The sequence below is a fragment of the Onychomys torridus genome, chromosome 19 (genome assembly GCF_903995425.1).
Source record: "Onychomys torridus chromosome 19, mOncTor1.1, whole genome shotgun sequence".
NCBI lineage: Eukaryota > Metazoa > Chordata > Mammalia > Rodentia > Cricetidae > Onychomys > Onychomys torridus.
Window position 1 is genome coordinate 49,932,629 of NC_050461.1, and position 27,857 is coordinate 49,960,485.

The 27,857-nt window shown below is 46.0% G+C and overlaps 1 protein-coding gene across 1 annotated transcript in view; it reads right to left on the reverse strand.

Moving 5' to 3' along the window:
* Positions 1 to 459: 459 nt before the first annotated feature.
* The window catches only part of Cnksr3 (CNKSR family member 3), a 94,051-nt gene continuing 66,653 nt past the window's right edge, over positions 460 to 27,857 (reverse strand). Inside the window, exons 5-13 of the mRNA XM_036169124.1 lie at positions 23,990 to 24,031; positions 21,423 to 21,542; positions 19,589 to 19,648; positions 15,010 to 15,078; positions 14,378 to 14,524; positions 8,871 to 8,995; positions 6,008 to 6,216; positions 5,469 to 5,558; positions 460 to 2,000 (exon numbers count right to left, since the gene is read on the reverse strand). Coding sequence (XP_036025017.1) covers positions 1,702 to 2,000; positions 5,469 to 5,558; positions 6,008 to 6,216; positions 8,871 to 8,995; positions 14,378 to 14,524; positions 15,010 to 15,078; positions 19,589 to 19,648; positions 21,423 to 21,542; positions 23,990 to 24,031 — 1,161 coding nt within the window. The 3' untranslated portion in view covers positions 460 to 1,701. The remainder of the gene's footprint in view (positions 2,001 to 5,468; positions 5,559 to 6,007; positions 6,217 to 8,870; positions 8,996 to 14,377; positions 14,525 to 15,009; positions 15,079 to 19,588; positions 19,649 to 21,422; positions 21,543 to 23,989; positions 24,032 to 27,857) is intronic.

The window sequence follows — 27,857 nt, forward strand, 5'->3', positions numbered from 1 at the left end:
TCTCACACACAGCTCCTTCCTTGCCTCCGGAGGCCCTTTTCTATACCCTGCCCATATGCTGGGGGTTAAGTACCAAGATGAATCATCCACACAATCCTTACATCCCTGTTTGTGGTGTCATCTGTGACCCCCACCCAACACACTAGCTTCTCAAAGCTCCTCCCAGACACTGATGGGAAAATGCTGGTATGAACCCAATCACATTAAGAGAAGTGGATGCTCGGTCTCTTAACCCCACCAGAGGCATTTCAGATGGGGTTAAGCTCACTATCCCCGGTGATCCATTCATGAGCTAGCTCCCTTTCAGGCAGGTCAGTGGACAACCCCAGAGGTGTGAAAGAGTATGTGGAGGCCTGGCTAGAGCTCTGCCTAAGAATACCTTGGAAATTTCCTTTTCCATAGTTCTGTTTACATTTGCTTCTTTAGTTCCCACTACCACAAATTCATAAAATCCCAAAAAATGCTTGGGAGGATTTATTTCGGTTTTTAATATTAGTGCCCATGCTGGCAAAGGCCAGAGTGGTCACTTGTAAATCTGAAAACACTTTGAATGCTCTTTTTTCCTTGGGTTTCACGTATGACGCAAAACAGAAATATTTCAATTACATGTGACTAAGAGTAAGAAAAATATACAACTCTATTTAAAACACTTAAATTAACAAGGTCGGGCTCTTTCCATTCTAGCAAAATATGGTACATTCGGTTTAAACAAGAGTTAATATCCAGACAGTTTCAAAATACCTGATGCTAGTTGAAAAATCAGTGACCATGAGGCTTTCCAAGATACTTCTAATTAGCAAAATGTGTACAACTGGGAAGGGCTGTGGGCTTTTTTTTTTTTTTTTTCCAGAAGACAGACATCAAACAGGTCAATAATGTAAACTGACCAATGTCTCATCACTCCAAATCCTGTTGCTTCGTTTTCCTGAACGATACTTTGGCTCTCAGCAAACCTTTTATGTTCTTCCCTCACAGAATGACACACAGAACAATGGCCACACCCCTCACAAAAAGCACATACTTTCTGGTGTCTACCACACACCCCAAAGTGTGCTCAAGAGTCCGTACTGGCTCACCTAAACGTTTGGAGGTTGTTAGAAAAAAGGGGGGCTAAGCATGTGTAACAGCTGACCTACAGGGTAAAGCCCTGCTCCAAACAGCCTCACACACACGCTTAGCACGCCACTCTGCTGTGGATGCAGCCACACTTATAAATATGGTCTCTAGCTTTAAAAAGAAAAAAACAACAGTTTTCTCCTTCGGCTTTTTCAGACACAGAAGTTGGACCACAAACCGACACATCAATGTGACAAAAGCCATCAACCTTAGTCCCCTGCTGCCCAAGAAAACAAAAGTGAACAATGTTGCCAATTCCTGGCATTAAGTTGTCTGGCCAATGCACAATGTACAGAGCATGTCTCCATGTTCCCACAATGGGGGAGGCAAAAATGAGCAGGCTGTGCCATGTCCATCCTTCCTTCTGCCTCCACAAACAGCACCTAAGATCCCTCTGGATCAGATGCCCGCCCAGGACTTCAAAATTCCAGGAACGGCTGCACGCAACCTTAAAAAAAAACAAAACACCATGGAATGCAGTAAGGTCGCCTGGAGCACTGCGGATGGAGTCTGAAGCAGCTGTCCCCTGAGGAAGAAGGCACTTGCTTAGCAGGAGACAGGCAGCAGGAGGCTGGTGGAGCAGCCTCAATGAGTCAACAGCTTGAGGCGAGTCAGCCAGCTGACCAGCAGCGAAGGCTCCCCGGAAGATGCCTTGGCAGATGAGGCAGCCGATTTCTTCTTGGGCCCTTCCTCCTGGAAGGGAATGGTGGCGCTGCTGTGCAGATCCGAGTTGATATAGCACCTGCTCCCTCGAATGTAGTCCGCACCTCGCACCAGGTGCCGCTCAGCTGTGGGTCTGGAGAACCGGTACACAGGCGAGGTGCTTTCTTCAGTGATGGGTGTGATCCGCTCATTACTGAAGTAGCGGCAGAGGGCCTCTTCCCCTGTTTTCAAACAAAGCCCACAAGCCCATGAGAACAGGAACCCCCAGACCGAACAGCACCCACTAAGCAAACACATACCCAGCTCTCTTCCCTGCAAGACCCTGTGAATGGCTAGACCTGCCTCAGGAGTATTTGCAAAAAGAACCACCAAGAAAGAGGTTCGCCATGAGCCTTACAGTTAAATCAAAACTGTCAAAACTTCTCCACCTCCACACCGCCAACTCATGTCCTGAATATGCGCTCCTCAGTGGCTGGCACTGTGTTGGGGGGCTGTGGAGCCTTTGGGAGGTAGGGCCTGGCTGGCAGATGCACCTCACAGTGGGTGGTCCTTTGAAGGCTACACCTACTTTTGGTTCCTGATGATGCCACTGACTTACCCATCCTAGTCTACCATATCATACCCCCACTGTCACAGCTGGAGTCTCATGACTTCCCGGCTATGATGTGTTGTGGAATATCATGTTAACTAGGCAAAGGTGTTATAGGTTTCTGCTGTGTTACATTTGTTTCTGCTGCCTTTGTTAATGATGTAAAGATGTGTTACATTTGTTTATGTTGTGGACTATGACTCTAACCATGTGAAGGTGTGTTACATTTGTTTCTGCTGCCTTGGTTAATGATGTAAAGATGTGTTACATTTGTGCTGTATTTGTTTAATTATGTAAAGATACGTTACATTTGTTTATGTTGTGGACTATTTAACTATGTAAAGGTGCCTTACATTTGTTTGTGATGCATTTAATTATGTAAAGATGTGTTACATTTGTTTATGTTGTGGACTATTTAACTATGTAAAGGTGTGTTACATTTGTTTATGCTGAATTTGTTTAATTATGTAAAGATACGTTACATTTGTTTATGTTGTGGACTATTTAACCATGTGAAGGTGTGTTACATTTGTTTGTGCTGCATTTGTTTAACTATGTAAAGATGTGCTGCATTTGGTTCATCTTGCCTGCCTAAGGCACCTGATTGGTCTGATAAAAAAGCTGAACAGCCAATAGCTAGGCAGGAAAGAGACAGGTGGGGCTGGTGGGCAGAGAGAATAAGTAAGATAAGAAGTCTGGGCTCAAGAGAGGAGGAGAAAAAGGAGAAAGAGGGAGAAAGAGGGGCATGCCCGGTGCCAGCAGCCAGGCAGCTGCCAGCCAGACTCGAGAGGCAGGAAAATACAAGTTGTCCTCTGATCTCAACATGCACTCTGGCACCTAAGTACTTATACACACACAGTATTTTAAGAAAAACAAGCTAGCTTGCCTCCAGGCACCCTGCAGGAAAGGAGCTGCCTAGGATGTTTTCCTGGGATCGGCCACGTGGGTACCCACAGGCTTGTCCAGTGAGAGCAAGATACTCTCCAGCTGCAGCAGAGTTCTTAGTGTGGTCCATATGGCACTGGTTTTTCAGGCACACAGCATGTATGAATTATGGGGTTATGAGGGTTATACAGATTTTTTTTTTTTTTTTTTTTTAAGGAAAGCCTATGTAGTGGAGACCCCTGAATGCTGAAGCCATCTGCCAAGGAAAGCTGCAGACATCAGATGGAGCCACTCTAAGATGTAGTCAGCATGGCTACAGAGCAAGGTGCCCGAGTCCACTGAACCATACATAGATCATGCTTTTGGGGTCTGGACACAAAAGTTCATCTTGTGTTGGTCCTGGAATGTTAACTACAGTGAAGAGAGTTGTCCTTGAGTCCCAGAGTCCTTTGACCTCTCAACTCCTAAACAGTATCAGAACTACTAAGATGACGGGTTGGTGTGGATGCCTTGTGTATTCTAAGATGGAAATGAGCCTCAGGAAGGCAGGGAAGGAGTGCTGTGGTGCAGCTGTGAAATGTTCCCCCAGGGGCTTGTGTTCTCTGGTGCCCCAGCTTGAGAGAATGGGGAAGCTTTAGGAGATGGGACCTGGCTGGCTGAAGGTCATTAGGGGTAAGCTTTTGAAGTTCAGCTGCTAGCTCCAGGGGTCCAGCACCATGTAAACAGCTTCCACCTTGTGCTCCTCCTGCCAGGCCTCCCCCACGGTGGGATGAAAACTGTGGCCCAAGGAAACATTTCTCTCTAAAGTTGTCTCTGTCAGGTTTGTCAGTCACGTGATATGAAGTGGCTAATAATATAGTCTGGCTGCTCTAGCACCCAAGAGAAAACACAATGGCCCAGCAGAACCAGAGCCAGAACTTTTTACCTACATATAACTTCACTTAAAATTTAAAAAAAAAAAAAACAAAGACAAAGAGTGCGTCTATTCCCACTTCCCCAGCTGTTGGTGGGTGGGGCCTGCAGCACATAGCGGGGAAACTAAATACTACTGGTCTAAAAAAAGAAAAATATATAGTGGTAAAATGACCCCTAATGACATTCTGCTAGACTCATAGATCAGAGTGCCTTGCTCAGCCATCATCACCCCCAGGGGGGAGGGCTCCATCCCAGGAACACTGCTATTTTATTTCTTAAGTGGCCATGTGTAGAGAGACATCATCTCTCCTAAAGCAGTCGGCAGGAAGTTCTCATAAGCCCCAATCCTTATACTACACCTCTCCTTATATGAAAGAGAGCAGGCTAGATCCACGCTCAGAGAATGGCAATGAAGAAGTTAACGTTTTAAATCCAAACAAAGGCCAGCCCTGCCACCTGCTGACGGCTGCACAGACTTTCTGTCTGCACACCAGGAACATCTGAAACCCAGAGACTGGCATCTTGTCCCTTTGTCCTGTTAGTATAATCCAGGTGATCCAAGCACAGGTGACAGGATGTACGCTCACTTGGAAGGCTAGGCCTTTGGAGTTTATTCTTTCTTCCAGCCCACAGCCCACATTACACTGCCTCATGGTTCTTTGTTTCAACATTACAGCAGTGATATTATAATTCCCATCCAATGTTGGTAATCAGAGCCTATCTAGCAAAAATAGGTAAAAATTTTGTTTTGTTTTTGAGACACAGTTTCACTATGTAGCCCCAGCCAGCCTGAAACTCACTATGTAAACCAGGCTGGCCTCAAACTCAAGAGATCTGCCTGTCCTTGCCTCCCAAGTGCTGGGATTAATGACACACACAACTGTGCCTAGCATATAAAAATATTTTTAAATGTTTCCTAAAGATTGGTGGAATAATTAACAACCAATTACAGGATGAATTAAAAACAATTTTTCAGACAGTAATTATGCCGTAACTTAAAGATGATTTGTATGTTCATCAAAAATCAAGCTTAAAAAATCATGCAATTAAGGGTGTTTACTGAATGACTTGTTTAAAAAGTGGACCATTTGTGTCTAGAGACTTAAAAAGCCACAGGGCTGACTAGATTCTAGAAAGATACAGTGTTTCCACTCTGGAATCAAGCCCTATTGGAGCAACCTTCAACAGGCCTGACTTACTAATGACAAGCTGGGCCTCATTTCTTGAGGAATCAAGAGATGGGGTGACCTGGGTCTTCTGACACCATTCAGCAATTTTGGTTTGCTTAGATGAGACATACCTTTCCTCCCGTGACCTCGAGGTCTAGCAAACGGGTCCACTATCCCCATCCAGTTCCCATCTGCAGGCATGGACAGAGGCCGGGGTTTGCCTTCAGAAACCAGATGGTGAGGCAAGGTTAGAGACATTTATCAACTTGAAGACACTCCCTCCCTTCACTTATTACTGAGCTCCCAACCATGCCCACTTAAACAGAGGCTGAGACAAATTCTAAAATCAAACTATTTTTAAAGGCCCACGTGGACACTGAAAGCACTTTGGGCAGAGAGGCATGCTGGCCACTGTTGAGCCTGTGGGTCTCCAATGCTCAAGTTAAGACTGTAATGTGAGCTCACCCAGCTGGGCTTTGATGCCAGGCTGAGCAATGACTCAACAGGGCTTTGCTTTGGCCAGATGAATAAAGGGCTCATACCTAGAATGTCACTGAGGTTTATGTTTTCCTCGGATCACCTTGCGAGGCTGCCAAGTTCATGCCAGAGCCCCAAATAAGGAAGGGGTGGGGAAGTAAAAAGGAGCAGCAGGGCACCCTGGAGAACTCACCATAGGATGGTGTCTTCCCTCTCATTTTTGCGGGGAGGATATTGGTTCCCACCGAGTAAGCCGGCAACTGATCGGAATCAGCGATGGTAAATCTGCATCTTTGGCTCTCCTGGTCCAGGAAGGAGTTTGGAGACTCAGAACCCTTACGCCCTGGCAACGGCTGTTTACTCTTACTGGGTCCTCCATAGGCAAAGCTCCCATTCTCGTCCCTGGAAGACAGTGTGTGGTGACTAGGGAGCTCACAGACCCAGCTCTCTTGCTAAAGAACGAACAACAGGAACCCGGGTACCATGGGCACGTGTGACTTTCAACTCCTTCCCACTGGAGAGAAAGCACTACTTTACTCAAATCAAGCTGCCCCTTCAAGTACAGACAGATCCCCCTGCTGAAGAACAGAAGCCATGAACGTGTTGAGTCCGGGCAAACACAGCCTCCTGTCCATGTGTGTCTACACAGGACCAGTGCACCCTGACAACACAGCTCCTGCCTTCCCACATCCTGTTCTCTGGATGAATGTCCTGTTCACAACAGGGGTCAGCAGCCCAAGCGTGAGCTACTGTGCCGTTTTTCTCACGCCAAGAGTCAGGTCATTGCCTGGACCCAGCAAGACTCTTGGCGTGTACTGCAGTTGTTAGATTTGAAAATTCTTCCAACACTTTGAAGAGTGCTTCTCAGAAACCAGAGGAGGGGAATTATTTCTGAACTCAGTTTAAAAAAAAAAAAAAAAAAAAAGTTGGATCAGCAACTCCATCTTAATCCTCCTTAAATTCCAATATAGAGTAGAACTCAGTTTGTACCTGAGCCCAGGTTACCAGAGGAACAGTTTTCTGTCTTTGCATTTGGTGAGCTTTGTAAGGCAGTCAGTAGAAAACCACTGGACAAACTATAGAACTAAGAGGGTCATGAAGCCTGTGAGTGGCATCCCCAGGTGAGCCTGCTACCCACGTCCCCTCACCTTCTCAGAATCTTCTATGGTTTAAACTCACCTTATAACCTCCTCACTCACAAGCTTTCATGATTCCTAACTTTTTCTCTGTATCCATTGGCATTTCTCACACCTCAGAGAAGGCCATCACTGGTGGCCTGTGTGTGTATGCACTACCATGTGTCCTCCACAAAAGGATTTGAACATCCCAGCTCCCTTCCCATGTACACAGTCCCCTTCTTGCCAGAACTCCTGTGACACTCTCACTGAAGCCCAGAGAACACTCAGGGTCGGGGGGGGGGGGGGGATGGAGAATCTGTCTCCCTACAGTTCCTGACACAGTGACCCACTCAGTGTGGCCTGTGAGGTTCTGGGGTCGCCATGTGCAGAGACAACACCCCCTGCAGCTTTAACCCACTCCAAGTCTATGCCACAGGACCCTGTAATCGGGGAAGAGGCCCACTAGCTACCAGACATCTCTGATCACCACACTTGAGGTAAATCACTACATGCTGCCATTCCTTCTGGGTAAGTCAAGGGAGACCACAGGGCGACTTCGATCAGTCCCCAGGCAAGAGACACAAAAGTAACAAAAACCCTGATAAACAAAGACAAATGATCCTGGCGGTAGTGGTACATGCCTTTAATCCCAGCACTCAGGAGGCAGAGGCAGGTAGAACTCTCCTGTGAGTTCAAGGCCTGCCTGGTCTACAGAGTGAGTTCCAGGACAACCAGGGATACACAGAGAAACCCTGTCTTAAAAACAAACAAACAAACAAAAAAGACAAATGATCCGGCACACCCACTGCACAGATGCTGCTTGGGCTCTGCCTGGTGATGTAGAAGACGTCCATCCTAGTGTGTGTTTGACCAGGTGGGTGAGACACTGTCGGTGTTAGAGGCAAAAGCAAGTCTGCTTGGTGCCAAGGGGTAACCCGGCCCCTTACTCAGGGTACTCTGAATAGAAGCGACATCCTCTAGTGTCACTAGCATGTGTCAGTATGTGAGCCCCCATGAGGACACCTGGAGCACACCCCTCGACCGCCACCGTCCCTCCTGTGACCACTATGCTGCACCGCAACAGTTAGGACACCAAGCAAGAATTGATATCACAAGTACACACTCATTTGCTCACAGACAGTTCAACACATATCACCTCACCATTTTTCAGAGTGCTGTTGTGTGTGTGTGGTTTGTATATGTGTGTCCGTGTATGTAGATATATGTTCGTGTGTGTTTGTGTAGGTGTGTGTATGTAGGTATGTGTTTGTGAGTTTGTGTGTGTGTTGTGTGTATAGGTACTGTGTATGTACATGTGTACGTGTCTATGTATTATGTGTATATGTATGTATATGTATGCACAAGTGTAAATGTATATGTATGTGTATTTATGTGTGTTTGTGTGTATGTCTGTATACATATGTAAATATTACATATGTGTGTGTGCACCTGTGTGTATATGTGTGTCTGTGTAGGTCTATGTATATGTTTGTATATTTGTATATGTATGTGCCTGTGTGTGTATCTGTGTTTACATGTGTATATATGTTTGTATCTGTGTGTGCACATGTGCATGCATACATCTTTCTTGGTAAAATGAGGCAACCTTTAATGATTCTCACACAAACACTTTCAGCTTCTTCCCTACAAATGAATTTATCAGGGAGCTGACATAACGTAAGCTACAGGGGTCCCCAAACAGCTGCTTCCGAGGCCCCAAGAGCACAGACTTCTGTAAATTGTTCACAAGTCAGGTGTGCTGGGATCCCTTTCTTAAAGGGCCCTCACCCCAACTGTCTAACTTTCAAGCCCCATGAAGCGAGACCCTGCCCTGCAGTCCCACACCGCGAGTCAGATCTTGTCATTTAAAGTGGCCTCCTGGCTCAGCATTGGCCATGCAGGGACAGCCAGTCCCCCGTGACATGGGGGGGCACGTACCGGGGGGAGTAGGGCACAGCGGGTGGGGGAGGAATGTACAGATCCAGGATGGCTGGCTTCTCCTTCTTCAGGGAGGCATCCATGGTGCTCTCCGGGGACTGGGTCGTGGTGGGCGGGGGTGAGGTCTGCAAGGAGAGACACACAGGAGTGAAAAGCAGAGATCCACTTGGAGATTATTCTTGTCTAACTTCCCCCACCCCAAACCAAGCCAGGCCTGAGTACAAGCAGAGCTCACCCACACACTCACGGCCACCAACAGAGCTCAACATCCACGCTTCCGTGAGGCCACCGGCTCACAGACGACTTGGAGAAGCCATGGGGTTTTAACGCTGGCTTCAGGGGAACCACTTACAAATCCATGCCTCAGTTTCCTCCTCTGTATAACGGACACTAACAACCCTGCTGGCTGAGAAAAGCACACAGCAGTGTCCCTCAGATTAGGGGTGCGGCCTTGGGGGCTCTGGGTGTGATCCTGGCTGCCCTGCTGACCAGCTGTGTACTGCTAAGACAGTCACTCAACGTCTCTGTGTCTCATCTATATGATGGGACTTGATGGGAACAAGAACAGCATCCAGCTGGAAACCGAGAGAACACACGCGAAGGGCACAGGACATGCTTGCCACACAGTAAATACACCACTCATTCTGTTAAATTTAGCAATGCACGCCCATGGTACAAACACGTTTTTTTTTCCCAAGAGCTGAGGACCGAACCCAGGGCCTTGCCCTTGCTAGGCAAGCGCTCTACCACTGAGCTAAAACCCCAACCCCACAGACACATTTTTAAATTAAAAAAAAAAAAAAATTAAATCTTTAACTTTAATTACATTACTGATCTCAAAGGACTTACGTTTTTATGAAATATTTAATATTCATACATGTGCATGTTTCGATCCAATCCACTCTCTCCTTGATCCCTTTCCCTGTCTCCTCTCTCAACAACTTCCTGTTCTCTCATTCCCTCCCCCTCCCTGTCACCCCACCTCTAACTTCACGGCCATTCAGTGTTGCCTGCATGTGTACAAGTGCAGGACTTGTGCTGGAGCATGGGTAGTCTGTGCAGGACCACATCCCTGAAGAAAACTGACTCTCCTCCCAGCAGCCATCAAGTGCCAGTGGCCCCTCAGACAGAGGTCAGAGTTCATGTGCCGGGAGATCCACGCTGGGATTTTAGCCGGCTTCGTCTTGTGCACGTCTCGCAGACGCAGGAAGGGCTGACATTCCAAAATCTCCTATGAGACCTTCTATCTTATTTCTTCTACCATCGAACAACGACGCTGACCAACCAGCTCCAGTTGGGAAAAGACCAGCCAGGGCCTCACAGTTACTATGGGAACCACTGGCGAAGGCCAGCCAGTCCATGCTAGACCCTTCCAGGGAAGGAAGCACTCCCTTTTGACCTCAGGTTGTGATGAATGCAATGGGTCCCAGCGACTAGACGGGCCCAACAGCTAGTGTGGACGATGTCCACGGGGACAATGGCCACCGAGAGATTCAAAGTGACAGCTACGTTCAGAAGGGATACAAAGGCACACAGGCATGGATGGGCTCTGTCGAGTCTTCCAGCATCATCTCCCAATCGAGCCCTTAATTCAGTTCAATATGGAATCTGTTGATATCCAATGAATCAATGAATCCCCATATCTGAAAACACAGGGCCAAAATCCATATCCTCAAAATCCTGTAAGCCACAAGTATTCTAGAACACTCCCATTAGACATTTTCTCCCCCAAATTCCAACATGAATTGTTTCAGAAAACCCTCATTTGTCAGGGTGCAGCCTAAAAACAGAATGGTGGCCATCTTTCCTGTGGAAGGGCAACTGAGATACTGAGAAGAATCAGATGACATCCCTCCCAGGCGTGTAGGGCACCCAGGCATAATGACCATTGAAGACTAAGCTGGAGAAACACCTTGGGTCAGGAGCTGAGCAAACCTACAGTCTCGTCTACCAGTGTTCATATTCTGCAAACCGCATTTGGTAGCTGAGCCACACAGCAGCGTCTCCGTCTTCACAGTGATAACTTCCCTGGGTCAGAAACAAAATGAAGGGAGTCCCCATCTCTCCCCAGCTCCTCATCCTCAAACTGCACAGTAAGGAAGCGGAAAATGAAGTGCGCTCCCTCCCAAAGTCCATTTCCGGAACTCAAGGGATGAACTAGCCTCTATCTATACGTAACTTTCCCTCTGATCTGAACACACCCATGGGGATTTTCCTTTGCCACCTCACACTCTGTTATGCTTACTGCACCTGGCATCTCTCCCTTCATAATGGTTCTGTCTTAGCTCACCACATGACACCTGCTTCTCCCCTACCTAACCCTCCCTCAGGCTGACCCCAAAGCCTTCTCTAATACTCAACAGCACTAATTAGGAAAGTGAGGCTCAGGGGGCCTGAATATCTCACCCAAAGCTTAGAGACAATGCACCGCAGAGCTGGAATGTTAACCCACACAGCCTTGCTTGGGGACTCAAGAAGGGCCTCATCTCCAAGGTGTCTCGAACCATTAGTCATTCATCTGAACCACCTCAGCACTAGCCTTGCTCGGGACTTCATCACTTCACATCTGGACATCCACAGCAGCCTCCTACATGATATTTCCTTGTGTCTAGATAGTGTCACGAGCTGAACTGTGCCCCCTCAAGATTCCTATGTTGGGGACCCCTGCCCCGGTACTTCAGAATGCAATTGTATTTGGATATCACACCGTTGAAGAGGGGAGCAAGTTAAAATCAGGACATCAGGATGCACTCAATCCAACTGTGTCCAGACAAGATGAAGACACAGACAGAGCGAGGAGGTGAAGACAGAGCAAAGGCAGCTATTTCCAAACTGGAGAGGAAGACCTCAGGAGAGACCAACCCTGAACACCTTGACCTTGAACCCCAATCACTCAGCCCATAGAACTTTGTTATGGCAACCCTAGCAGAGTAACACAGATAAGAACATAAAACCAGGCGTCGGCCTGACCCCTGGGGGTAAAGTCCACGCCCTCTAGCCTAGTACCCTATCTCTGCTATTACACTAGCCTGACTGACCAAGCCAACTTAGAGAGTTTGAGACATTGGCGATGAAGGACACTCAGAGTCCCCATACTGTGATCTCAGTCCCCAGCTTCTGGGCAGAGTAACTGCCGAAAGCTCACAGCCACCCCTTCTCTAGAGACTGGCCCTCAGCAGACAAAGCTTCCTCTCCTAGGAAGGGCCAGCAGGCCTGCAGCTGTCTGACTACACATGACCCTCTGTCCCACAGAGGGGGCCATGCCCAGACTTGTCTTCCTCTGCCCTTACACATCACTCTGACAGGAATCACAACTCTGCCTCTAAGAACCCAACCTAAGACAACCTCTGCCTGATGGCCACGTGTCCATGTTGTTGGGGGTGGCGGGTCGCATGGGTTTAAAGAATAAGATGCACCCTCATCTGCCAGTGCAGACCTCACCCCCTTCCTTCTCATCAGCAAGAGGCACCTCACCTACCCAGTCCCTACCGTTCTCTCTGTCACAACTTTCTAGAGGATGACGACAGTCAACACGAAGTGATTCCTGAGGACCGCTGAGAGAATAGACTAAAACATTTTCACCACAAACAGCGGTGAGGTCATACGTGCATTAACAACAACACAAACCAATTTTGAAATGCCGCACTGTAGAGCGAATGTGTATGTAGTTTAGGTGTGTCAGTAAGTTTTTCTCATTTTTGAATACATTTATTTATATTTATATTTTGAATACTTTATATACATGGATGGTTTGGGGCATGTCAGTACACCAAATGCATGCACTAACCACGGAGGCCAGAGGAAGGTGTTGGATGCCCTGGACTAGAGTTACAGACAGTGTGAGCTGCCTGCCATGTGGGTGCTGGGAATGGAACCCAAGTCCCATGGAAGTGCTTTTAACTGCTGAGACACCTCTCTGGTCCCCTCTCTTTAATTTTAAAACATAAATCCTGTGTCCCATCTGCTCCACCCTCCACTTGGTGCTGCTGATTTCCACTCTGCTTGCTATGCCTGTGGATACATTTGCAGCCTTATGTCATCATAAAGCACTCAGATATACAGCTGAAAAGCACTCCACCTTTCACATGAAGATGCAAAATAAAATCACAGGTAGCCCTGCAAACAAAATGTCATCTAAGATTTAAGGTACTTTTTGAGCTAAGGTCTCATTTTATAGCCCTGGCAAGGGGGTATACCTGCTGGTGTTAGGGGAACACACCACCACATTTGGCTTAAGGACTTTTTTTAACAGCAAAAGCAAACATTTAAAATACTATTGGAAAGTGAAAACTAGGAATTAGTGGCTAAAGGGGGTCTGTTGAGGCTGAAGAGGTGTCATTGAGCCCCTTAAGCTCAGCCAAGACAATAAAGGTCATTAATGCTTACAGAAGCTTTAAATAATAAAGCTCACCTAAAGTTGGCTTGTTTTTTATATTCCGGCATGGGCTGGGGATTCTGAACCATGCCTAAGCAAAGGTGTGGTGCCACCTCCCACTGCCTGAGCTAAATCCCCACCTGCTCTTTAGCAAAGTCCTGCTAAGGACTCAGCAGCTCATGGGAGCCCTAAAATCAGGGTTCAAGTCCTATGTAGTGTATCGAATGCTGACTGTTATTTCCCCCACAATTGAAACATCCCTCCTAGAAGAAAAAGGGAAGCTCTTAAGAACCGGAGAGTAAGTCAAGGGTTGGGGTGCACACCTTTAATCCCAGCACTGGGGAGACAGAGGCAAGCAGATCTCTGTGAGTTTGAGGCCAGCTGGTCTACAGAGTGAGTTTCAGGACAGCCAGGGCTACACAGAAAAACCCTTTCTAAAAAAAACAAACAAACAAAACAACAACAATTCAGAAAGTAAACATCCAAAGTTCAGGATATTCCTGAAAGTTACAAAACTCACAATGTTCCCTAACATTACAAAGTAGTATCAGTTGCCAGGGAGAAGAGACGCTCCGTGGGCTGACACACCTGTCTGCCAGCCACACAGGGAATTCTAAGGTTTGTCTTTGGTGGGCTGTCACTCATGTTGGCATGGGCTCTTCAATGGCAAAGAAGCCTTCAAGTCACCATGATCCTGTAAGTAACCCCAATACACTGTCTCACTCAGCTAGATGTGGGTAGAATGATTTCTCTGGTTAGCCACCGGTGCCCGACCTGGCGCAAATGGACATTTGCTTGTGTCTCCCCAGGAAAGGCCACAGACCATGTTGAGGACAAGTGAGATAATCTAAAGTGACCTGTGTGGTCCACTGAGGCAGCCCCAGCCACAGGTGACGATTCAGCACCTGGAACACAGCCAGTGAGATGGAGGAACTGACCTTCAACTATTTAAATAGTCACATACGGCAAGTGGCTACCACCCTGTTCAGCAAAGAACAGAGTTTACATTTTCATGCAAGCAGGACTAGAGAATACTGACAAGCAAACCAGCCCCTAAAAGCAATCACCCTCCATTTGAAGCCGTTTTTGACAAAGTCCACTCTAGACGAGGGTCTACCACGGTCACAGATACCTGCACGAGAGGCGGCTTCCACCGCAGGTTCTTCAGGGGGGCCGGAGTAAAGTTGAAAGAGCCTATAGGTCTCTTCTTCAGCAGCAGCACCACACCCGTGGGATTCTCCCTCAACTTTCTCACCAGATTTTTCAGCTGCCACCCGACCTTGAATGAGGGAAAAGGAGGCAGGGAGACTTGCTCGTGAGCCATGAAAATCCAACCCGGAAACTTATCTCAAGGAAAGTCAAGTTACGAGCAAATAGGTCAATGCAAATATGTTCATCTTAGCACTACATCAGACACTGAAAAAAAAAAATGGGTACAAAGTGTAATTTTTTTTTTTTTTTTAAATACAGAGGCTGTAGAGATGGCTCAGCCATTAAGAGCACCAGCTGCTCTTGTAGAGGACTGGAGTTTGATTCCCAGCACCCATGTTGGGTGGTTCACAATTCCCTGTAAATACAGCTCTTGAAGATCTGATGCCATATTCTGGCCTCCATGAACACCTGCGTGTGTGTGTGTGTGTGTGTGTATGTGTATGTGTGTGTGTGTGTGTGTATGTATGCACATGCGGGCGCGCACACACACACACAGAGTTTTAAATGAACAGTTGTGGAGGGAAAAAATTACATCCCAATGAATGAACTCACCACAGTCTGCCGGTTAACTTGAATGACTTCATCACCAGCGTGAATCTTCTGAGACCTGTCTGCAGGAGACTACAGAGAAACAGAGAGAGACCTGGCTTAAGGGTTTGCCTCTCTCTTTCTGCCTCTTTCTTCTGTAGACAATAGCAACAGAAATAAAACTTTCTCAGAAAAATAAAAACAATCTATGAAGGTGGCCCACGGGTCTTGGCATAGGAGTCTAGTGTAACCTATTATGAGGTTGGTTGCAGCAGATGACCTCTCCATTAACACATGAGTTCATCTAAAAAATGAAATATGTGGGTAATATTGTTGAAATGGTTAGCTGATAAAAGCCAGAAGTTCAACTGTAAATAAACAAGTAAATAAATAAATAGTAAATAAATAAATGGAAAAGTTTCACAGTTCCCTATAACTCACCCTGTGAAAGCAGAAGAACCATTTAATGAGTAAGGATCACTGTCATTATTAATAAACATTAATCTCTTTTCTTTCTGGTTTTCCAAGTTACCACAATGCCATTAAAATAAGAAGTTAACGGAAACAAAAATTTTCTTTTTTAAAAAAAAAAAAGTTGTATTTTTTTTTTCACCATTAGGTTATAAATGTGGCTTTAGTAAGAAAAAGAAAGAATTTTTTTTTTTTTTTTTTTTTGGTTTTTCGAGACAGGGTCTCTCTATGTAGCTTTGTGCCTTTCCTGGATCTCACTCTGTAGATCAGTCTGGCTTCGAAATCACAGAGATCCACCTGCCTCTGCCTCCCGAGTGTTGGGATTACAGGCGTGCGCCACCACCGCCCGGCAAGAACAAGGATCTTAAGACTGGGAGATGGCTCAGCAGATAAGGTACTAGCTACCCACGAATGGGACACAAAGTCAGGTGCCCAGGGCCCCGGTAAGGCAGGACATGGTGGTAAGTGTGTTCTGTGTTCCCATAGTAAGACAAATGGCAGAGACAGGAACCTGGAAGCTCCCAGGCAGCTTGCCTGGGGTACTCAGTGGCAAACAGGAGACACTATTTCAAGGTCAAAGACAAGGACTGATACTCAAGGTTGTCCTCTGAACACACACACACACAAAGTGTGGCATGTGCACACCCACACTCACACCCACAGCAATATACAGACACACTCATATCCACAAGCACACTGGTATATATACACAAAAGAGCATACACATACACACATATCAAACATACACACACAAACACATACACACACACACACACACACACACATATACACACACACACACATGTATATGCCACATACACACATCACACACGCAGAAAGACTTTTTAAAAAGAAAAAAATGAGGGGCTGGAGAGAGGACCCAGCGGTTAAGAGCACTAGCTGCTCTTCCAGAGGACTTGAGTTCAATTCCCAGCACCCACATGGCAGCTCATAACTATCTGTAACTCCAGTTCCAAGGAATCTGGCACCCCCATACAGACATACATGCCCACAAAATAAAAATAAATAAATCTTTTTTTTAAAAAAGGGAAAGAAAAAGGAAAAAAAAAAAAAAAAGCATGTGTTGTTCCTCCTGAATTATGCACTGTGATTACTTCACAACAACGAAGACGTTTACAAAGGGATATAAGCCACTTGTCAATGTGGTGCCAAGCATATTCCCATTCCTTAAGTGAACAAAAACTCTTTCTGTTTAAGGCCTATCACATGATGAAGAGGAAAAGATAAAACCTTGGATTTCTAATTAAACACCATCTAGGTTAGAGTATTTAATTTTGTAACATATATGAGTGGGTGAGACTTCAATTAACAGCTATCTGAAGACAAAATAGCACCTTTGAACATGGGGGCGGGCAACAAAACTCAAAACACACTTGCTGGATTTTTCCCACTCAACCGCTGTGATAGGCTTAACAAGAAATTAGCCGGCAGCATTAAACTGTGGAAACAGCCTCTGCTCTATCAAGGCTCAGCTGAAGGCACAGGTAACTACGCTGGTTATTTTCAAAATAGCTCATCCGTTGCCATAACAACAGCAGCCTCAGCGGAGATTAGCAACCAGCTTGATACTGGGAGGAGACACCAACCTAGAGCCTCTTCCTCTTCGGTTGCTTTTTAAAGATGAATGCTCCCTTCTGCACCAGAGTGTCAACTGCTGGAGTTAAGTCTGACCCCTCGGAAATCACCATCGTCTTAGCCTCCATGAGTGGAGGATTCATTTGAGGCAAGCTTCATTTTATAAGACATGGCCCCGAGGCCAGGAAGTCCCTGTTTATAGATCTTAAAACACGTGAACTACTGTCCTCAACTGACTCCCTTCCCAAGGATCCTCGTGTCTTCATTTCTCAAATGTCCCATCAAGAGATTCAGGGCTGCGTTTGGCAGAACACTGATAAACAGAGAGCCTGATACCAACATTTTCCCCAAGTCAGGGGCTCTTGCCTATCTTCACCATGAGTCGGACTACGGAAAAAATGATGCCTCTTGCAGTGTGCCCTCAGAAAGGGCAGAACAATGTCCCATTCTTCTGAAGCACATCCCACTCCCATGAGAGAGGGTTGTTCAGGTTCCTGAATAAGATCGCAACATCCAAAAAGAAGTCAGATAGAGCACACCTCAGAACGATCTGTCTGACCCCGACTGCTGAGGTCACTCCAACAACACGCACTGCATTGCTAAGAATGGCCTGCTGGCTTTGTATCACCCTGGAGCCCAGGATGGAGGCACACAGAACTAGAAAAGTCCTGGGTCATCTCTGCCCACCACTGCTCCCCTTCATCCAAACTTTCTAAGTGAAATTACAGTTACCTCTGTTGACAGTTGAAGAGCTGATCTGGAGCTGGCATTTCCTACTGCCAACCAAGTATAAAATATCCATGAATCTGTACAAAGCGCCCAGAGCATGCCCTTGGGAAGTGAGGTCATGACTGCTTCCCGGCCACAGCTACAAGACTTAGCCCAGGGTCTTGTGCATGCCACACCCTCAATAAATGCATGGTGAAAGACTAAAGTAATGGACAATATTTTTAATAGAATACCACATGGAATTAAATGAGTTTTTGGTTTTTCTTAACCGTTAACATGATTGTAAGTAATCCCCTCCAGCCCCATCTAGGGCAGCTTCCATTCAGTTCTGGACCAGACTATATGCAGGTAAATCCTAGGTCTGTGGCCCTGGTTTATGATTCTGGTAGGAATTTGAGAAAGATGTATCGTTATTCACAGTTGACATTTCATTTGATTCTAAGGCAACATTGTTTAGTCTTCCATTCTATTACTACAGTGGACTCAGGTTTGGTTCCCAGCATTCACATCAGACAGCTCACAGCCACCTTTAACTCCAGTTCCAGGGGACTTGACTCCCTCTGGCCTCTGTAGGCACCTGCACTCCTGTGGTTCGTATAATATCATGCACACACACACACACACACACACACACACACACACACACACAAAGTTTAACTTAAATTCCTCTTGATTCTCAGGGTTTTTTTTTTTTTTTTTTAATTTCTGACAAGGAATACTTAAAGACACAGTATCTTCCACTCATTTGTCTCTCAGGGATACCAGATTGATTTAGAATTTACTCACTACCTCAAGCATTGGCATTTTCTCGCTATAACACTCAAGAGCTGTATAGCAAGCATTCATCAAAGCTCATGACACATTTTTATCAAAAGGCCTACTGTGAGACTTAAATCAGACACACATTGTCACCACACTGGAAGGGAAAAAAACTGCCAAACTTCCCCCTATATTTGGGATTATCTCCTCCTCAAACATTTGATTCTTTTACAGAGGCAGAGGGTAGCTGTTGAAATATTCCTACTACTTCATGCCAATGTCACCCAAAAGCTGGCCAGAGTTTAGGGTGCAAGAGGATTACATTTACCTCGCTCTACTTTTTTCAAATTCATCATGTTAGAGAAGATAATGAGATGGCTCTGTGAGGGAAGTGTTGACTGTACACACCTGGGACCCGAGTTCAGATCTCCAGCATCTGGGTAAAAAGCTAGGCACAGTAGTATGCTCCTATAACCCTAGAGGCAAGGGACGCAGAAACAGGAGAAATCCTGAGACTTGCAGGCCAGCTGGTCTACAATCAGTGACATCCTACTCAAAACATAAAGTAGAGGGCAACTGAGGAAAACACCCAACACTGATTTCTGCCCTCCATACAGATGCACACCCATATACATGAGCGCGCGCACGCGCGCGCGCACACACACACACACACACACACACACACACACACACACACACTATACACATGGTCACCAACCCCAGTTCCACTGTGAGTGACTCATAACAACACACAGATCGTTATTTTTGTACTTTTGGGTTCACACCTCCATGGTGCCAAAGAAATAATTAGCACAAGGGTGGAGGCAAAAAAAAAAAAAAAAAAGACATGGCACATGACCCAGAGCAATAAAGGACAATTTAAATAATAAATTGACAACAGTAACAGGCGGCAGCCAATAAGCCAACAGAACACACACAGCGGCCGTCACACCAGCTCTCACACATCTCACACAGATAACATCACACACACACACACACACACACACACACACACACACACACACACACCCTACAGAGGCACACTTACATTTTCTGTGGTCCCGGTGATCACATGCAATCCATCATAGGTTGATTTGATGTACATGCCCTAGAGGGAGTCGCCAACATATTAACTCATTATTCTCATTATGCAGTGACACATAAACTTTCAAAACACTCAACAGTCCCTTTGGAGCATCAGGTGCTTTTTTAGCTTCCCAGAACACCAGGAAACTCAATCCAAAGGGCCTCGAGAGGGAGAGAACTCAACAACTGGACACCAGTAGAGGCGATCAGATGGGCCATCTCTTTGATATTATAATGTGTGCGCTGGGCACACAGGATCCTGCCACAACCCGAGGATGGAGGCATTTTCTCAGGCCTGCTCAGCGAGCCAGGCATTTCAAACCAGGGCTCTTCTTCTCTGTCCACCGCTTTTTCCCAGGGGAACAATGTGGTTGGCTCCCTCTGCTACCAGTGGTACACCTGGGACGGCTTATGAGAGCCTATTGTGAGGCAGCCCGGGCATGTGAAGCATGTGAACTAACACAACACGGACAGCAAATCAGTAACGGACATGGCTCTATTTTAGGGAAAGCCAAAGGACGGATGAATAAATATGTCTCCAAAGAGACACCTTAGGCTAACTTGGGCAAAATACCACGGTACCGGATAAATATCTCTACAGTTTGGCAGCCCAAATATCAACGTTCTTATTGAACAAGATGAGCGGAGACAGAAGAAAGGGGGCCAACAGGGCCAAATGGTCGTTTCTCCTGATTATCTACACTGAACTTGTCCTGCTCTGTAACTGACACCACTCTGCAAAAGAATCTCACGAAATCCTAAAGCCCTCAAGCTTCCCACCATTCCTCCCCAGGGCTTCAATCTCAAGTCAACGTGAGTCTGTCTGTCCATCCCTCCCCAGCCATCACTGGGGTAAACGCTAAGGTAGAAAAGGACAACTCCATCTCGGCCCACTCAGGGCATGGATCCAATTCAGCCCTTGACTATACACTCACACTCTTCTGCTTTAGATTTAAAGCTATGCCAATCCACCCTTTTTCTTTAGAGCTAAGAAGAGTGTATTTCCACCCACTGAGAATATGGGCTTGTTGACAGTGAGGGTTGTTTTTTGTTTTGTTTTAGTTTTAGTTTTTTTGCTTTCCTATTTAAGAAACTGTCTTATTAATATCCCTCACAACCATGTATACATCAATGACTCCAACTTCCTCCTTTATGTCCATCACCATCACCAGCATCAGTAGCAACAGCCTCCCACTGCACAAGTTCTGTGCTCTTCGCACTGGGCGCTTGGCATCATCGCCCAGGGTCATCCACTCAGCGGGCCTATGAGAAAGCCCACATACAAAAGCTCTCTGATGTAAAGGCTCTACGCTAGCCAATGAGCTCCATGGGTTTCTGTAGCTCCGCAAATCCCCCATAAGAAGTCACCCGCAGGCATCCTGAGAACTTGCCATTATATACCTGACACAGGACAAAAAAAACATTTCTGAAATTTTCTTAGGAATCTTTTCCTTCCATCAGCCTCCTCACAGCCATCTTAAGTGCTAATAGAGACTTCCGGAATGGATGCTGTTTTGTTCCCACAGACCATCTCTCCTTTGTGGAAAGGTTTTCTATTTCCTTACATTGCTAAAAACTAAAAATAAATCCTAAGATGGGAGGGTAAAGTTTTTAAATTGTGTTTGTTTTTATGCTTGAAAGACAATTAACAGTTTAAGATGGCAAGTCCCTAACTATATAATAAATATAACATCACATAACACAACACAACACAACACAACACATCTCTGCTACTCAGGGTTACAGTGAGAACAGTAAGATGCAGTTTAAGACTTAAAAATCAAGAGAAGTCTTACCAGGCCTTCCCCAGGTCTAACATTCGGTAAGTGAACTTCCTCCAGGCATGCACACTGGCTCATAACAGGGTCTGTAGTATAGCGCACGGTCTTATCACAGATGCCATTTAAAACCTTGACCTGGAATTGAGGGAGTTCAATCATTAACCAGGTTTATCTCAAAATGATTTGTAGAGAAATGCCCCTCACACATCATCTTTGGCTCTGGTCAGCCCTCACTATAATAATCCTGCTCAATGAACGCGCCTGGCATTTGGACTCGGTGTCTTACATCGATGGGAATGTTGCTACTGTTTCAGCTTTCTAAAGAAGCATGGCTTTTATAATCAATCCTTTATGACTGACCACTGTAAGGCACAAGACAGGAAGAAACCCCTTTGGCAGCGAAGGAGAGGTCCTCAGCCACCTAACAGCTTATTAGTGTAGGGGTCACGCACACTCTCTTAAATACTAAAACACTTAAATACTGAAAAGGGAGAAAAACATGTCACTCTAAATCACATTGTTTTGTTGTTGTTGCTGTTGTTATTGTTTTGTTTGTTTTGTTTTTAATATAATTCAGGTTTGCAAGGTTCGGGGATGGGATCAAGCCACAAATGCATGGGCTTTCAACAGACTCCTCTCTCCAGGCCAGCCTTCCCCATGATTAACATCTATATGGTATTGTCCATTTTACAGCTGATGAACCAATATTTAAATCCATAATTTTAAGTAGTATTCACTTTTGCGGAGTATTTCCTAGAGGTTTTGGCAAATATTTAATGTTTTATATCCATTATTAAAGCATCCGATGGGGTAATTTCATTGCCACCGGTGTCTCCACATCATCCATTCCTTCCTTCCTTGCCCTGGCCTCCTGGCCAGCATTGATTTTTTTCCACTATTTCTATGGCTTTCTCTAGAAGATCAACCGGCTGGCATTATACAGCATGCAGCCTTTTCTTACTGGCTTATTTCGGTTAACAATATACATTTAAATTTTCTCTATATCTTTTCACAATTTGATAGCACATTTCTTTTTACTGTTAAGTAATATTCTATGTTATGAATATTCCATATTTGTTTCTCCATTCAGCTATAAAAAGACAGCTTGTCTCCTTCCATTTGGGGGCAATTAGGAATATAGCCACTATAAACATTACGTGCAATTCAGGGCAGATTTTGGTTGACATTAAGTCTACAACTCCCTTGGGTAAACACCCAACAGTGTAACTGATAGATCATAGTTAGAATACGCTTAGTTTTATAACTAACTGCTAAGCTGTCCTCCGAACTGCTCCAATTCTTCATCCCTCCAAGCAACAAGTGACCTGCCCCACAAAGCTGCCCACCTTTGCTGCGGTCAGCTCTGACTTCTGTCAGTTCTAGTAAGCACGGAGTGGTGTGCGTGACCTGGTTTCGGGTATAATCCCCTAATCACAAATGACCATGTTTCGTGTGTTATCTGCCCTCTCCGTGCCTCCTTTGGGTGAAGTGTCTCTTCAAGTCTGTTTTCAGCTGGACCTTTTTCTTATTACCGAGTTGTAAGACGGGTTTGAATATTCTGATTCTGTCCTTTAAAGTGTCTAGTATCTTCTCCCTGCACCCTGTGCCTTGACACCTCGCTATCTTCAAAGTGAATCTCACCGGAGGGAAGTCTCTGATTTTAATGGAGTCCACTATTACTTCTTCTTTGCTAGATTCTTCCAGTGGTTTTCTAAGAACTCCTCTGAACCCCAGATCACCTAGATTTCCCCCATAACATCTCAGTTCCATAGTGCCATGTTCTTCATCTTTAGCCCAGGGCCTCAGTGACCCCTCCCCGTCACTCTTCAGATCCAGGAGAGCACCCACAGGAAGCGGTCTTCCTACGGAGGCCATCGGAGCTATACGTGTCTTCTCACAATCGGAGCATCTATCTACCCGCCCCAAATCAAATGAGCAAAGGCATCCGGAAATGCCAAAGGGTGACTTTTCTTTCCAAGGTGGAGAATCCATGAGGTGGAACCTTTTCACGTTCCTCCAGTTTTGTTTAGCTTCCCTATTTATGGAAAATATATTTATAGCCGTTTCATTGCCAAATTCCGCAACCCAACAGGGGGAGGGTTTTTTATCAAAAGGGCGCAGGCTGCTTGTGTCAAAAGGAGGAAGCGATGATGAATCCTTCCAGAATGCTCTTCACACAGCCACAGTACATGCCCCTCACCCATCGTAAAGTGTCTGCCAAGGTATTTTTCTAAACTGAAATAGTTCTTCAATGAAGTACGGCCATCGTTCTCACCCGGATTTGTGTGCTAATGCTAAGCAGCTGCTGCATAATTGTGCCCTGCTGAACTGTCCAGAAGGAACAACAGTAAAACTCGGACAGAGGCGGAGACCCCGGGAGAGCCAACAAGCGCAGGAATTTTCGCGAGCCGTGGTCTCCTTCAACAGCCTTTGCTCTGCCATCCACTTTAGCGCAGTCAAACCCCCACCGCCAGTACTTCGAAGTTCATCCTGACATGATCAGCCAGTGCATGTAATTAACATGATTCCTACTGCCTTTGGAAAAGTGAACTGCAACAGCGACTTTTAGAAAATACACTTACCACATTTAAAACTTTATCCTCCATCTCTGCTACGACGCAATCCTAAAGAAGAGACAAAGATAAACACATGTAAGAATGAAAAACTTTAAAAAAAAAAAAAAAGGATTTAACACAGCTGGTGATAATGCAGCCGATAAAGGAGGTGGGGTACTCAGCCCCAACTCATGTATCTGCAACACAGCTCCTACACCTAGCGCTCAGGGGAAAAAATCCAGGGAGAGTGGGCAGAGAGATTTTAAGAGCCACCGGATCAGGATGCCTGTTGCCCAATAGTGTCTTCTAGACAGGACGGGAAAGCGGCACTCATGAATCTTAACATTAGGGATGTCTACACAAGACCCACAGTATGACCGCACCAACTGACGAGTCAGCACGGATGGGGAGAGCCACAGGCGGTTTCCTCCAGGGATGAGCCAAGCCCAGTGGCCGTCCCTGAAGACATGCATATATGTGCAATACTAAAGGGGTTCAGTAGGATGTTTGGGGTGTGTGTGTGTGTGCGTGTGTGCGTGCATGTGTGTATGTTGACAACTTCACCTCATTAATTTGAGACAAAGTAAGCAAGACATGGGAGAGGTTGGAGGGGGCAGAGGGAGGGATGAAAATAAATGTAAATACAGATTTGAGTATAAAATCATGAGAAAAATTTCAAAATCAAATTAAAAATAAATAAATCCTTTTTAAAAGAAAAAAAATCAGCTTAGATCTTTCTAGAAATCACAGGGTCCCTAACGTATTCTTCCTATTACCAACACCACTGCCCTCAGCCTGTCCTGGCAGATCTAGATATGGAAGTGGGGACAGAGTGGAAATGGAGCTGACATTCTCTTCTCCTAGGGCTCTGGTCTCTTCTAACCCATGTGACTCATTTTCATAGGTTTTGAAAGCCTATTTGAAAAAAAAACAAAAAACAAAAACAAAAACCAAAAACCTACGAACTGGAAGCACAGAGCTCAGGGAAGGAGTCCTTGCCTAGCAGGCCCAAGGCAAGGCCCTGGGTTCTAGTCCTGTTAACAAACAAATGACAGAATTGAAATCATTTACAGGCCAGTCTGTAACAGCAAGTTCAAGAATCCTGTCTATGGTTCCCAGTGTGACCCCAGGCTCAGTGAGCTGCAGGCCAACAAGCCAGCAGCCCAGGCCTGTCTATAAGACTAGCTTTCAAATAAGGCCCTGGGTAAACTCAGCCGCAAAAGTTTATTTTAAGCGCCAGGGAGATTAAATCACATACTTCAGCCCTTAGAAGATGAAGAAAGTTTAACAAAACATTCATTAACACACTGCCAAAAAAAGTGGTCTTGAGGTATGCTATTGATGACATTCAATAAAGGGCTGGAATGCAAAGCATTATTTTCTCAGCTAAAGAACAAAAGGCTGGGGCACTGTGCCAGCAGGGTTAGCCGATGGCAGGCATCGCCGCTGTCCTCTTTCTCCAGAAGCCACCAAAGTGAAACTGACTACATGAGACCTCCACAGGTAGTCTTCTAGAACCATCCGTGGGGGAGGGGACGGGGGGGGGGGGGGGGGGACACGGGACACGACACACTTCAACCCAGACCACAGGGTGAATGAGAGGAAATCAGAGGGGGCAGTTTCCTCTTTGTTCACTTTTAAATGTAGATTTATTCATTTTATTACACATGTGAGTGTTTTGTCTGCATAGATGTCTGTGCACCATGCGTGTGTTTGGTGCCCTTGAAGACCAGAAGAGGGCGCTAAATCCCCTGGAACAGGAGTGGTGGATGCTTGAGAACCAAGAGGATGCTGGGAATCCAACAGGTGCTCTTAACGACTAAGTCATCTCAGCTCAGAGAACTACCTGGTTTCTTTATTTTGTACCACTGAGTACAAGCCCCCCCCCCCCCCCCCGAGCCAATCTTGAAAATAATGCTGATAATAGTTTCAGGTGTGCAGAAAAAAATAACAATCAGATCTGAATTTACCAGGTAATGATTTTCATTTAGGTTGAAATGTCATGTTTAGGTCATTCTTCTCAACTAGTTTTTATCCTGTATGATTTTCAGAATCAAGATTTCCTTATCGTCTTAAAACTTTAAAATTTTTCTCTACCCAATAAAAATAAGAGAATCAATAATAGCTATGTTACTGCTCCCAAAATTGATGTGTACTCTCAGGAAAAAAGCAACCTAGGGGGAAAATTTTAAGAAACATAGAAATACCTTTTTCCACAAGCATGACTCTGATACAAACCTAAGCTACATGAGCAACTTTGTAAGCCATGAGTAACTGCCGCTTAGAGATGTATTTGTGTACCTGTACTGCATGCATAGAAACTAAACCATCCATTTCCACAACAGGTCATCGACTATTACTACGAAGAGTTGCTACATAAACAGCAACTCTGGAAACTGTTCATTCACGTGGCCTTAGGATGGCGATATAACTAACTAACCATCTAAGAAAGGCGGTCTCCGGTCTTCCTTGGAGACTGTACCTACTCTTGGTTCCTGACGCCACTGACTGACCCATCCTAGTCTACCATATCATACCCCCACTGCCACAGCTGGGGTCTCTCTGCCATGCCGTCCCGCCTATGATGTGGTGGGTGATAGTCTGCAAGGAAGGCTGGAGACCACCTTTCTTAGACTATTAGTTATATATGCTCCTTCTACTATACCAGGGCACGTGAGTCAAGGCTGAGGTGGGAGCCAATGGCTCCCGATACTTGGTTCTTCGGAATCCATCAATCGAAATGGACTTCCTATCATGGAGACTGACCAACGGGTACTGTTCAAGCCTGTGTGTAAACAGACTCACTGTTACCCTCCACCTAGGGCATGGTGGCTTGCCACACCCATTCCTCCCCGCCCTGAAAGGAAACAGCTGCAGGTATGACTTCACATCATCTGGCGAGGTAGCAAGAGGAAGGAAGAGACCCTTCCTGAACAAGTCACCCCCTCATGAGTCACACACTGAAGCTCAGCTTCTTGACAGCCCTTGGTCACCTGGATCAGCAGTCAGGGCCTCCCAGGGCAGCCAGCAGCTTGTCCCGGGTGGGTCCCTCTGCCTCCTGTCCTCATTCTACCTTCTCAGGAATGGAGCAGCCCTGTGCAGCCTGCTAAACCTCTCTGTCTCTCTTTCCCGCTGCTCAGTAAAAGAAGCCGGCAAGGAGGCATCTCAAGAAACTGCTGGGAACTCCATGTGACCATGGGGCTCAACCGTGAGGACACACCCGACATGCAATTCCCACTCAGTAACAGTGTCTCCCTCTGCTCCATCCTGCTCCCGTGGGCTCAAATACTGCTGCATTGCTCTGGTTCCCACCACTGCCTCTTCCTTCTTGTACTGTTACACTTTAAAGTCTTCACGTCACTAGACGGGTTCGTCCAATCAGCAATTGGCTCCCAATCGCTTTCTGCCTGTGTTATTCATCTCATCTTATACCCTCAACACCAGGCCAGAGGACTGGTCCTGTGCTCGGTGCAGGCTGCAGCAGACGCAGCCCTGGGAGTGTGCAGACACTGCAGTGTCGTGAACAGAAAAGCAGCAGCGTGCATCCCCGTTCACCCCTGCAAGGAGAGATGCACCTGCTGGGAAAAGCGGAGAGGAAACTAGCTCACAGGAGAGGTACAGGAGGACAGGGAAAGCGGTGTGTCTCTGCAAACAGGGGCCTGAGATGCAGACTCCGGTGCCACACGTTCCTGTCCCTGCAGAGGAAACGCCAGCTCCCAGTAAAAGGAAAAGACGGGATTTAAGGAGGGAGAGAGGGCGCAGTCTCTGCAACAGTTCATCTTACAGCTGCCACTACACTGTACTGGAGATGACAGTGAACTCACTCACCAAGCTGGTTGGGGGTGTGTGTGTGTGTGTGTGTGTGTGTGTGTGTGTGTGTGTGCACATGTGTGTG